This window comes from Nelusetta ayraudi, unplaced genomic scaffold, assembly GCF_046127955.1.
Source record: "Nelusetta ayraudi isolate G7.1 ecotype Tasmania unplaced genomic scaffold, CSIRO-AGI_Nayr_v1 ptg000007l, whole genome shotgun sequence".
In the NCBI taxonomy this organism is placed as follows: domain Eukaryota; kingdom Metazoa; phylum Chordata; class Actinopteri; order Tetraodontiformes; family Monacanthidae; genus Nelusetta; species Nelusetta ayraudi.
The window spans coordinates 802,501-815,743 of record NW_027466057.1 but is presented as its reverse complement, the minus strand read 5'-3'; the positions used below and the strand labels follow the sequence as shown (position 1 = coordinate 815,743).

At 50.2% G+C, this 13,243-nt stretch overlaps 1 protein-coding gene across 12 annotated transcripts in view; it reads right to left on the bottom strand.

The window, feature by feature from the left end:
• The window catches only part of meis2a (Meis homeobox 2a), an 88,618-nt gene that overhangs the window by 72,384 nt on the left and 2,991 nt on the right, over positions 1 to 13,243 (bottom strand). For all 12 annotated transcript variants that reach the window (XM_076017671.1, XM_076017676.1, XM_076017674.1 and 9 more), the window contains exons 3-7: positions 12,585 to 12,726; positions 12,179 to 12,229; positions 11,881 to 11,931; positions 11,032 to 11,181; positions 1,685 to 1,799 (exon numbers count right to left, since the gene is read on the bottom strand). In XM_076017671.1, the coding sequence (XP_075873786.1) occupies positions 1,685 to 1,799; positions 11,032 to 11,181; positions 11,881 to 11,931; positions 12,179 to 12,229; positions 12,585 to 12,726 (509 nt within the window). The remainder of the gene's footprint in view (positions 1 to 1,684; positions 1,800 to 11,031; positions 11,182 to 11,880; positions 11,932 to 12,178; positions 12,230 to 12,584; positions 12,727 to 13,243) is intronic.

Here is a 13,243-nt window from a genome sequence, read left to right as displayed (position 1 = left end):
TCTTGAAGAGTGCACCAGCAAAAGCAGGAAAGAAAGACGGGCTTCTCTCATTTCCCCTCAGTGCTTAATTAATGCATTGAATTGAGCCTTTAAATATAAAGTCTCTTCTACACAAGTGAAAGTCAGAAATCCACTCCTGCTGAAGCGCAACCGCTCAATTTGCTGGGCAAACGTCGCCCGGGCGGCAGGAGAATTTGTCCATCATGTTCAATTAAGTGTCCTATCATTACGCGGCAGCCATTCATCACGCTGAAGACTTCAAAACAGACACATCCTGTTTTAGCCGGCCGACGATCTGTCATCGAGCGCCCTGTGATCCAGCCGCTGAGTCCGCCCCCCAACCGGGGGCAAGAGAGGCCTGCCGCGGCCCCTCGGCGGAGGGTTCGCGCGGCTGTTGCCTAAAAGAGGAGGGGGGGGGGGTGATATAAGCGGCGCGAGCTGCTCCGCCTGGGGTACTTGATGCCTTATTGGCAGGGGCGAGAGGCGCGAACGCACACGCGCACGCACGCGCACGCACGCAGGCAGGAAAACGCGGCGGCTGTTTGCTCTGCGAGCGAGCGAGCGAGCGAGCTGCTTCTTAAGTGCGCATCTGAGGATTTGCGCGCGCAGACGGATTGATGAAATTTCATGCAAAACCGTGGACACTGCCAGGAGGCACACGCAGATATAGACGGAGATCCAAACGCTCACACACACACACACACTGCGCCGACATGAAAAGGAAACATGGGCACATTAAACACCAGGGGAAGACGAGGAAAGGACAGGCCAAGGTTCTCCCCAGCGCCGCCGCCGCCGCCGCCGCCGCCGCCGGCTTAATTTAATGAAACCGTTTTTAACCCCCGATAATTTCCCCGCCGCCGCCGCCGCCTTGGCCTCACCTCCGGATCCCCGGCGCGAGCGGGCGGGCGGGCGAAATGCCTCCGAGGCCCGATTGGTGTCAGGATTTGACGCCGAGCGTGACAAAAACAGCAGACAGATAGCTGTGATTTGCGCAGGCTGTCTGTAATAAATTCAAATGCGCTTGTTTTGAAATGCATTATTGCCGTTTGGCAGGTCACGCAGCAGATAACACTGGGCTCGGCGAGGCATAATTGAGGCGCCGTTGTGCGAGCAAAGTTAATGTGGTTTAAATGCAAACAAGAACTGGCAGAAATGTGCTATTAATCACCGGCTTTTTTGTTGGGTCTCTGTAAATAGCAACACTCTGGAAGCCCCTCCGCCGCTCGGCTGGAGCGTCTCGCTGCTTGTTTATTTAATTTTTTTTTTTTTTTCTGCATTGCGTGGAGCTCTGGATAAGCGTGTCCATTTTTAGGTGTGACTATGTGTTTACATGGATGCCATTCAAAAAGCGGGATAATCCAGCGTGCGAGAGGAAAGGACGGGGATGTGTGTGTGTGTGTGTGTGTGTGTGTGTGTCTGTGTGTGTGCGTGTCAGCATGTGGCATCTATTCACCGCTGATCACACATTAGACAGGGTTAAAGCAAAACGCGCTGGCAAGCCTCGGCGTGCACGATGATTAATATGTCCTGCATGGATCTGCGCCTGCATCGGCGCACGTCGATGCGTTAACGCATGAGTGCACACGTGCATGCATTTTACATACATATATACGTATATGTGTGTGTGTGTGTGTGTGTGTGTGTGTGTGGGACGCATGCCAATTTGTGTGCTTTGGCTCACCTTGCTCGCTGCTGTTGTCGCCGCTCTGCGAAGCGTGTCCCCCGCTGGAGGGCCCCGGTGTGCCGGCTGAGTGTGTGGAGGTGGCGTCATCGTGGTCTCTCCAGGAAGCTGGGTTCTGAGGTTGTGGTTTTTGTTTGTTTTTTTTCCAAAAGAAAGACGAGCGTGGGATCCGTCGGTCGGTCGGTCCGCGCATCCATCCGCATTCCCCCGAGCAAAGCCGGAGAGGGGCAGGGAAGAGAGAGAGAGAGAGACAGAGAGGCCGTGTGAGTGCGGAGGACAAGTGAGAGTGACACATGTGAGAGTCTACAAGCACCGTGAGGGCTTTGCCTGCCTGGACTGCTTCCATACTCCTGGCAGGGCCAAAAGAGCCCCCGCTGCCTGTTTCCCAACAAAGCTGACAGCCGCGGACGCCAGCGGAATCATGGCCGAAGAGTCGGAAGCTAATGCGGCCCGAGCAGCTGGCCATAAGTCAAAACGCCGTAATCAAAGTGTTTCATTAATGCATGAGGGCAAAACGCGGCGCCCGTTAACGTGGCACCGGGAGTGAAGCCCTCGTGAGTAATCGTCTCAGCGCACATGGCAGAGCTCGTTCTTTTTTTTTTCTTTTTTTTCAAGAGCGGGAGGGGAAAAAAACAAGAAAAAGAAAAGCAGAGCCGGCCGAGACTTCCGTGTCAAGTGAGAAATGTGGAGGTAAAAAGTCCAAACAGACCACAGGCGCGCATTAATCATTACCACTGTCAGAAATGAAAATAAGATATGACAGTGATTGTCCTGCTAATCTGCCAGAAATGTGCACGCGCGCACACATGCTAGCACGCGCGCACACCCACAGAGGAGGAGGGCTTGCGCAAAACGCACTCCTTTTCCGCGCACATGCTAATGACATAATAGAGCAAGAAGTATAAACAGCCAATGCGCACGCACCCGGCTTTTATATACACAGACACACGCTGAGAAAGAAGTGTTAAATCTCAGCTGGCTCGCTTCAAAGTCCAGTCCATAAACAAACTGAAAACTTGAAAAGTTTTTTTTTCCTCCCCAACTCCCCCTTCCCTCCGCCCTCCCTCTACTGGTGCAGCTCTTTTTCTCTCCTGCTCCTCCACCTCCGCCTCCTCCTCCGCCTCCCGCTGCCCTGTCGCCGCCGCACGCAGGGAAACGGGATTTTTCTACTGTACAGGAAGGGCTTTATCAGTGCCACACGAAGGCAGGCAAGAGGTGGAATTTCCTTTGCCATTCAGCCGCCGGTGGGGACACGCCGGCCGCGTCACCGGCTACAGTGGCTCCGCTTAAAACGCCCAGGATCAGTCCACCCTCCCCCGCCGTCCTGCAAACCAAAGAGTCGATTTGGCCTTGTAGTTCAAAAATAATAAATAAAAAAATAAAAAAAACCCTGGCTAAGGCTTCCCCTGCTAGGCCTTCCCTCTAACTTGTCACCTGAGCCCGATGACAACATGTTGGCGGACGCGCGGGCCGAGTGTTGTCTGGGGCTCGCAGAGAAGCAGCCCCCCTTGAGCCCAGCCCAAGCCAAACAAACACAGGCCTGCACCAAGGCTTCCCACAAACCTCAACCCACTTCTCAGTTCCCGCTATGGCTTTAGCTGCTTTTTTTCCCCCTCTTTTTTCTCTCCCCCCCCGCCCCCCTCTTCTCAAACACACATAAACACACGCATACATACATTCATACATACATACATACGTAGGAAAAGCCAGAGGAAAATGTGCACGCCGCAGAATATTCCAAGAAAGAATTTTACCATTTTCGCCTGACTTGACGGCCGAAGTTTCAGGTCGACTTCCAGAGGGGAGCCTGACTGCCTTCCCTTTCCTGCCTGCCTGCCTGCCTGCCTGCCTGCCTGCCTGCCTGCCTGCTTTGTTGTCCCGGTCAGAGTGAGCTGTACTGGTGGACGACCGACAGGAGAGGGCCTGGAGACGACTAGCGGAGGTTGGCTACAGGATGAGCGCTCGCCGGGGCTCCCCTGGGCGCGCAGACCTGATTTGCCGCCGCGGAGGCGAAGCCCGGGCGCCCTTTTATCTCGCTAAGTTTTTTTTTTTTCTTTTTTTTCGGAGGGGGAAAAGAGGGGCTGTTTTCTCAAACAGCTCTGGGGCTGAAAACAGCAGACAGAGAAACACACACACACACACACACACACACACAAGGCCCTTCAGACCCTCCCCGCCACTCGAGGCCCTCTCAGCGTCAGCTGTTCACCGGATGGCAATCAGATAAAGAGCTCGGAGAATTAGCCAGGAGAGGGGCGAAGAAGACGAGGCAAACAATAGCCCGGCGCGCGGGTTTAAGCCCACCAGGGGGGCGCGGGCGGGCGGGCGGGCGGGCGGGAGGGGGGGTCTGCACCCGGAGAGCGACGGATGATGGTGATGTGTTAACTCGGATGATCAACACATGGTGCCCTCCGTGGAAACGGCGTTCTGTTGTTATGGCAATCGCTGCCGTTTTTTTGTTTTTTTTTGGGGGGGGGGGGGTTTGGTTCCGTTTCTTACGGAAATCGGCCCACTTGAGACACACGGGGGGGGGGGGGGGGGCTGGGCCAACAGGAGGAGCATAAGGAGGCATGTGACTCTTCAGCGGCATGCCAGAGTGCACGTGTTGCTGGAGCCGAGCTGGGGCGACTCGCCGAGACTGGATCGGACGTTTCGCCGCTGAGCGCGGTGCCAGCAAAAAAAAACCCGAGACAAACCTGAAAAACTGTACGAGCTGCACTCCAACAGACACCCTCACCCCCCCCCCCCCCCCCGCCCCCCACCTCCCCGCTTCCCACACACACACACACACACACACACACACACACACACACACACACCACCACAACCCCTCCCCTTGCTCTCTTTCTCTCTCTCTCTCTCTCTCTCTCTCTCTCTCGGCAACACTTGCCAGCGCTGCACGGCTCTAATGCAACAGCTGAATCAATAGGACTTAATTTAGCTATCATTGCAGAGTAATGTGTCATTTTTAATGGCGCCGGCACTAAATTAAATTCAAAGACACCTCAGCTAATGGCGTTAAGGGGAGATATATTTTGCCTCGACTCGCTAGCCTATAGGTTTAATGGGCCTGGCCGCATGTATAAGACGGGGTGAAAAACAGACTGCAGCACTTTATATGACCTGGTAACAATAATAATAATGATAATAAAAACAACCCAGTGGGCAGAGGGGCCCCCGCCAAGTGTGCAGTAGGTGCATCTTTGATGAGGCGGCGCAGGGCTTTGTTCCCGTTCGTACCTGTAAGTCGTCTCGCATTCATCCCGCGGAGAGGGGAGAGAAAAAACAACAAGACAACAAATACCACAACAAAAGCGTTAACTTTCCAAGCCCAACAAGGTGACAAAGGGAAGCAGCCTTTCCTCCCATGAATAATTTAGCGCGCCTCTCCGAGCCGCGGAGGGCACATCAACAGCGGCGGCGGCTGCGGCGGCGGCGCACAGTGCAAACACACGCAAGCATTTTGTCACAGCCCTCGCGGGTCTGATAAAGTTCAAACAAGTTGTGGCGGCGTGGCGAGGCGAAGGGATGGGGTGAGGGGAGGGAGGGGAGGGGGGAGGTAACAAAACACGTCACCCCAAACGGCCTACGCAAAGACACGAGGAGGGGGAAAAATAAAGCAAATGAGAAAGGAGGAGAAGAAGAAGAGAAAAAAAAAATCCTCCAGCCATGTGACTATTCCCTGAAGCTGGGTATAATTAGGAGTCAAACATGGTTCACTCCATGCTCTTCACTAATTGTGTTAAAGAGCAGTGTTACCAAGAAGAGGAGGAGGAGGAGGAGAATGCCAACGAGCAAACACACACACACACACACACACACACACACACACACACACACACACACACACACACACACACAATAGGACTAGATGGAGAATAAGACACAAAGGCAGCGTGGTCTCTGGGGGCAGCCTTTTCTGTTTGCCGGGGTTAGCAACTGGCAGCTGATAATACAAGTTGTAATTAATATAAAAGCAGGACAATATGGGGAGGAAAGCTCGTAGCGCCGCATCGCCAGCCGCAGGAGGGGAGCCACCGCCGCCTCCTCCGCATGCTCCTGTCCCCTGTTCCTCATTTACAAACACCTGCCTGGCGCGAGCTCGCCTTCCTTCCCCGCGCTCTGCCTACATCCCCGGGAATCTCGAATAAAATTGATTTAGCGGCATCATTGAATTTCCCTCAAATTCCCCAGGAGCTGGCGAGGAAAGTGAGGAAATCTGCGGCGTGAAGTCGGCTGAGAACGCACGCGCGTGTGTGTGTCTGTGTGTGTGTCTGTGTGCGCGTTGCCCCCCGCTTCTGCAGCATCAGGGATCTTGTGCCGAACACGCAGAGAATCGCTGACGCACCAGGAATCCGCAAGGGCCATAAATCAAAACTCCGGCTGACATTTTAAGGCACATCTTGTAAACACACACACATACACGCACACACACACACACACACACACACACACACACACACACACACACCTTGCTGTTAATTATATACAGCACGACTCACTTATAGGTAGAGTGTAGGTGAGCATCGGCCACAGCGGAACAGCTGAGCATTTACAACACCCTTAATTACAGCGAATATAAAGAGTCCTTAATTTAGCGGCTAATAACTCATCAGGGCGTGTTTAAGCAGATTTCAAGGGTCTGACTGTAGTATTTATACTCCAAAACAAGCCGCAGCACTGTTGTCAGGGTAGGCCATACACACACACACACACACAGAAATGAAGACATTAAAATAATAATAATTAAAACATTACCTTGGCTATATTTAAATGTTTTGACTAGGATGCAAGTTTATAATAGTTACTGTTTCCCTCACGAAGAAAATGTATATATTTTTTTAATAAATAAAGACACATCTGTTCAGCAGGACGCCAGACACAACAGTCTTTGAACGTCCGCTCTGAAAGTATGATTTTAAAGTCCTGAACTTTTTCAAAGGCCGACCGGCTGCACTGATTTGGCGCACGCCAGCGCCACGTGACGTGTGAATGCACGGCGACGTGGATGCGCGCGCAGCCCCGGCCGGGACAGCTGCAGTTGGCAGCCGTGCAGGGCATAGGTGCAGCTGAACGGAGGGCAGCGCAACAAGTGAGCCTGGCCTGGCCTGGCCTGGCCTCGCCTTGCCTCGCCTCGCCTGACCTCTGCAGCCACTTCGGCGGCATGGGGGGGAGGGGACCTCTCCTCACTAATCAAACAGGAAACGTCGAGCCAGACATCACAAAGTGATTGCACGCCGTGCGTTGCCATTGGGATCCGAACACCAATCCAAAGCAAAGAAATTCAGACGAGCGCAAAAAAAAAAAATCGCTGAAAGGTGCCAGATGGAAAAGATACTGCCTTTACTTGACGCCACCTGTGACATCACCGGCCGGGCCTGACCGGCGGCCCACATCGCCGGCGGCCTGCAGCGGAGAGCCGGATGTAAACACAGAAAAGCTTATTTTCTCCCCTCTCTTTCCCTCCTTTCCCAGCCACGCCGTCGAGCGAAGATAAGTTACGCTGAAGAAGGAAAAAAAAAAAAAATTCCTCTGTGAGAACAAACGCCGCTCCACGAGGTAAGCACCGCAGGAAAAGCTAAAGCGTTCGGGGTCTGCGAAAAAGAATCTCAAATCAGTACGGGGGGGGGAACTCTGCCGTTGTGATGCATATGTGGCGGGAAAATGAAAAGCCTCCCGCTAATGTGCGAGCTCCGCCGCTGGAGGAGAGGCACAATAGCGCGCAGGCACAATAGGCTAATTCATTAGAACAGATAATATTCAGACGCCGTTAATTCTATTTGCCCCCCCCTTAATTGGATGTAGCGCAGAGGAGATAGGGAAAAAAAATTCTTCAGTAATTAAAAAGACAAGAGAGCGAACCACTGACGCACTGCGCATCAAAATCCACACGCGCAGTTTTGTTTTTCTTCCTCCGCAGCAGCCTTCAAGTATAATACCCCCCCCCTTCCCATCCCCATCTGTTTTAATTGGGATGGGGTTGTTCTTGTTGGGATGTTGGGGTTGCGGCGGGGGGGGGGTGTTATATAGCTGTAGGAAGTTCTGGGTGGGCTACACGGTTGAGATAGTCACGGTGAGCCAATAAGAGAAATCAACAGTGTCAGCGAGGACTCATCCCCGGCTCTCACTCCACCGTAATCCTATCATCTCCCAGACAATGCTGCATTCAAGTGTAAATAAAACCGCACTCATTACGCTCCGCTGTCAGGTACGGACGAAGGGGGGGGGGGGGGGGAGAGAGATGTAAAATAGCAGAGACGGGGAGCGCGCGCACACACGCACGCGCGCTCCCAAGAAAACAAGCTCGGCGGACGCCTCCTTCACAGTGAAGAGCCTCATCATCTCCAGAAAAACCAACTTTGGCCAAATGAGATGTAGCCCAGGGCTATATATTAAAAATGCATATCAAAGCAAAGGGAAGGAGGAAAAAAAAAATGGACGTGAGAGATGGTAACTAAATAAATTAGCATACCTAACTATCAGGCCCCGGATTCCATCCCCTTCTGCGGAAATGAATAATAAAATAAAGCCAAGCGCACGTAAATAACACAGATGAATCCAAGACGAGCCCAACGCAAAGTGCCCTGGGTTTCTTTTTTTTTTTTTTCTTTACAGCTTTTTGTGCATATTTGACAGCAAATTTCAGCCACTGTTGCCCTGTATGCTGTTGCACAGAGAGCAACACAGCTGAGGAAGTTAACTATTCACCCATGAGGCTTCCACCTCACTGCACTGCACTGCACTGTACACACACACACACACACACACACACACAGCCGGCAGTTTTGCTCTCAGCAACAGACATTTCCACCATAACGCGCAACAGCAGGAATGAAACATTTCACCCGTTTAGAAATACATTTATTAAATTTTTTTTTTTTTTAAAAAGAAGCAGGACGTTTTTCATTTTGTGCAATCTGAGCTTTAAAAACAAACACGGAGGAGGTGAGGCTGGTTTGTTGGTGTCGCTGCGGTGGCCCGCCAGTCAGAGCAGACATCATAAAAAGTTCACCGGTGTTACAAAAGTGAAATAAATCCCTCAAAAGCTGAAGCAGCTAATGAGGCGGCCGCTCCGAGTGTAAAACTATCTCCTCCTTCTGCCACGCAACCCTCAGCCTTTTACTGCTGCTCCTGATTTGCTTTATTGCCATATCCAATGGTCTAATTAACAACAACAACAACAACAGCGCAAATACAAACATGAAATAGGTGCATTTTCTCACGTGTGCTCTGTCTGTCTGTCTGTCTGTCTGTCTGTCTGAGGGCACCGGGAGGCACAGCTGGAAAATTGGCTTGAGTATCAACCATCTGCCGTGAAGCTAAACAGGGCCAGTTTATCTAATCTCCAAAATATAAACAACAGCATGCCTCATTTCTGCACTTGTGCTGGAGGAGGAGCGCGGTGTCGCCGGTCTGTTTTGACCGCTTCCTCCTCCTCCTCCTCCTCCTCTTCGCTCCGACACAGGCTCCAACTGAGCCTCTCGGCGCGGCTGAGCTGAGCTGAGCTGAGCTGAGCTGAGCGGCGGTGCAGTGCAGTGCAGTGCAGTGTGTTGCGCTGCACTGCCCGGCGCCCCCCTGGAAACTGGCCTTTTTTCGCCGGGAATCCACCGCCGCTATTGGGCCTCCAGCCAGAGCCAACAGATGCAGAGCCGCGACTTTGCATAACACTTAAATCTGCTTTAATTCCTAATAGGCTTGGCCTTGTGCTGCGCAGATATTAACTGCTCACTTTGTTGCAATAGCCCCTGCTGATTTCACCCACACACACGCAAACACACACACACACACACACACACGTCTTTCCTTCCCTCCACGGAAAAACATTAGCTTTTTACCACAGATAATAATTCCCAGATATCAACTCAATAATAGACTCTCAGCTCAAAGGGTGCAGAGGCAGTGGAGGAGGTGGAAGGAGGAGGAGGAGGGGGCGGGTTATGTTTATTACACCGAAAATGCGCCGATTTAAACCAGAGGAATCGATCTTTAAATTTAAAGCTACTGTACTTCAGGTGCATATAATTGAATTCAGCATTATGGAGCCTGCAGCCATAAAATGGAGAGCGGAGAGGGGTTGGTGGTGGTGGTGGTGGTGGTTGTGGCGGTGGGGAGGGGTCGCCGCTGCTACTGCAGAGGCAGCAAGCGGCAGCAAGCGGCAGCAAGCGGCAGCAGGCAGCGGCGGCTGAGGCAAGCGGCAGCAGCAGCGAAGCACGCGGCAAATCAATAGGAAACAATTAAACACATTAACATCAGCGGCGATGGAAGGCCTCCAGACGCGCCATCATGCGCCTTGTGTGAACTTGACATTGATGCTAAGCCTTCAGCTCTGAGATCTGTTTCAATAAGGGGGCTACCGGCTCTCTCCACCTCTGCAGCAGCGAACAGCGAGGGGAGGGCAGGGGTGGGCGAGGGGGGTCGGGGGGTGTGAAAAAAGAAGAAGAAGAAGAAAAAGAAGAAGAAGAAGAAGAAGTAAAAGGAGGAGGTGGAGGAGGAGGAGGAGGAGGAGGAGAATCCACAGCTTTACGCACAGGCCGCATCCAGCTCCCACAGCAGCCAAATATAAAGCCCTTTTCTTTTTAAATATTGGCCTAAAGCTACGGCTTAGTGCTGATACCCTGCTTTAACGTTAAACCTGCGTAACAGATAATTGCCTCACGTTTTTTTTTTTTCTTTCCCCTCCCTTCCCCTCTTCCCCTCCTCTGTTCTCCGGGCAGCGTGCAAACTCTCCATAACGCACGGCGGCGATTTTGTTTTGTTTTTTACGCACACACCTCCTCTCAAGACACACACACACACACACACACACACACACACACACACACACACACACACACACACACATTTCCTCCCAGCGCACCAGCACAAGCACGGACGCATTATGCACACATGGCCGCCCCTAATCAAAAGCCTAAAACAATAACTCGGCCTATTGTATCACATGTGGCTTTTGACCCCAGAACATCGATCGGCACTTTTCTCTCTCTCTCTCTCTCTCTCTCCCTCCTTCTTTCTCTTGTAGCTCGCAGAACACAGCGCGCTCTATTTACTTGACTTGCCGCAGCGGGGTCACGCACCGAGCAGAGGCTAAGTAGCTGAAAAGTTGGCATTATGGGAAACATCAAACAAATCGGATTATTTACAAACAGCGGATTATTCAGGTGCCTTTAAAGGGGGGGGGGGGGAGGAAATGTGCTGCTCGGGCGCGACGGGATAAACTGCAGACGCGCGCGACAAAAAAAAATAATAATAAAAAAAAAAATAATAATAATAATAATAAAATCCAGCGCGCCATGTTTTTTTGGGATCATCAATTTTAGATAAAGCAAAGAAAACCATAGGTTACTCACGTGATCTGCGAGGTTGGTCGACGATCCCGAGAGTTCTTCGTGATCCGATTTCGAGCTGCCATCCCGCTCGTCAATAACTAGATCTATTGGCATTTTTCCTTTCAAACAGCTGATGTACCGGTGGCAAAAATTGTCGCAGAGTTCGTGCACCTGGGGGGGGGGGGGGGGGGGGATAGAACGGGTGGTGGTGGGAAGGAAAAGACATTATTTATTATTGTTGTTTTTTTTTGTTTTTTTTTGTTGTTTTTTTCTGTTGTGTTTTTTTTTTTTTTTTCCCAGGATGAGGAAACTGCTGCAGCCAGTCAAAGAGTGACTCCAATTAAGGGGCATTATCGGCGGCGAGGAAACAATAGAGAAATTGTTGCGGTGCTTATTATTCTCGGGAGACTGAGCAACAAGTTGACACACACACGCACGCAGCCACACACGCACGCAGCCACACACGCACGCACACACACACACACACACACACACACACACACACACACACACACACACACACGCTAGCACACACGCACGGACATACACACACACGCACCAAAAAAAAGAAAAATCAAATAAATAATAATCAGCCTGGCCTGAGCTGGGGAGATAATGAGCAGGTGAAACTGTAGCTGCGGATCGATAACAATGTGCAACGTGAGCGCACACAAGGCTCCGGCGTATTTTTTTTTATCAATAGTTGCACGAGTGGTAGGCAAAATAAAATGGCATCATTTATGAAAATTAAACACCCTATATTCTCTCTTCAAAGCGTTATAAATATTTGCGTAATATTTTGCCGCTTAAATATTATATTACATTTTATAAAAGTTAAATAGGGACGGGAAGGGTTGAAATTCAATTTACCTTTTCTAATTCCAAGAGGTGAAATCGTAATACTTGTATGGCTTGTATCATCTGGAGAAAAGCAAGCAAACAAACAAACATCACACATTGTTTTTGTTATTTTTACATTTTAATTTCTAAAACTACGCGAACTGTTTAGGGAGCAAGAACAATTTATTTTTTGAAAAGTTCTGGACATATTGTCGCGTTCAAACTGACCGGTCATTATAAATTCACACACATACTTCCGGGCAGCGCGGTAGATTCCCGCAGAAACGACACCCCGTAAACAGGACAGACATGTCAAAGAGCAGCTTACCAAATTGTCCAACTCTGGATTTGATGAAAATAAAGGTTTTTCTGCTCGGACCTAAAATAATGAAACACATTTTACAACACAAGTTAGTTTCTTTTTCTTCTTTCTTTTTTTTTCATGTGTATTTTTGCATAACTTGTGCGGGTTGTGTGCGTGTTTACACACTGATGTGCATGATTTTTATGCCATAATGTGGTGTGGGGAATTCTTGCACACACTGCTCTTTCATCAAGAGACAGTTTACTTGCAATAAAATATGGAGCGGAGGAAAGGGGAGGGGAGGGGGGCATATTTGAGACCAAGACAGTTGTTGCGCAGCCACAACACATCTATTTGTCTTTTCTTTGCAACATGCGGATGTATATTTATATATTTTAAAAACAAAAAAAAACAAAAAAAAAACAATAACCTGTTTGGCAAAGACTGCAATATCCTCATTGAAGGAGTCTGAGGAGCAGACATCGCCGCCTGCTACTCCCGGTTCCCTCGGAGTACACGTCGCCAACTCGCACTTCTCAAACACCAGTGCGAGCAGTGGGAATAAAGGGTGACTGCAAGAGGGGAAACACAGCCTGAGTACAAGCAGCAGCAGCAACAACAGCAGCAGCAGCAGCAAAGCACGCTGCAAAAAGTGTCCGGCACACATAATATTTACTTATCTTTTTTTTATAATAAAAATAAAACATCACATTACTGTTATTTTTACGGTCATTTTCTCTTTTTATACACTCTTAAAGTCTGTCTTTTAAAAATGAGTGGCACCAGACAAGCAAACAGTCAGGCTGGGATCGGTAAAGGCTGCAGAGAAGGAGCTGCTCTGAGTTCAGACCGTGGGAGCGCGTCTGGAATATTTTACTTTTTGGCTTCTTGATATTTGAGTGGCTTCTTTTTTTAAGGACTCGTATCGACTTGTTGAGACTGACATTTCTTGTCGAGCAAACTGAAAACATTTGCGGGAGGCAACAAAAAAAATGCTGCAGAAAACAAGACGGACCCGGTTTAGAAATCAGAGAGGAGATTTTAAAGTTGTTGGGGTTTGTATTTTTTATTGTTACTTTGGTCTGAAAA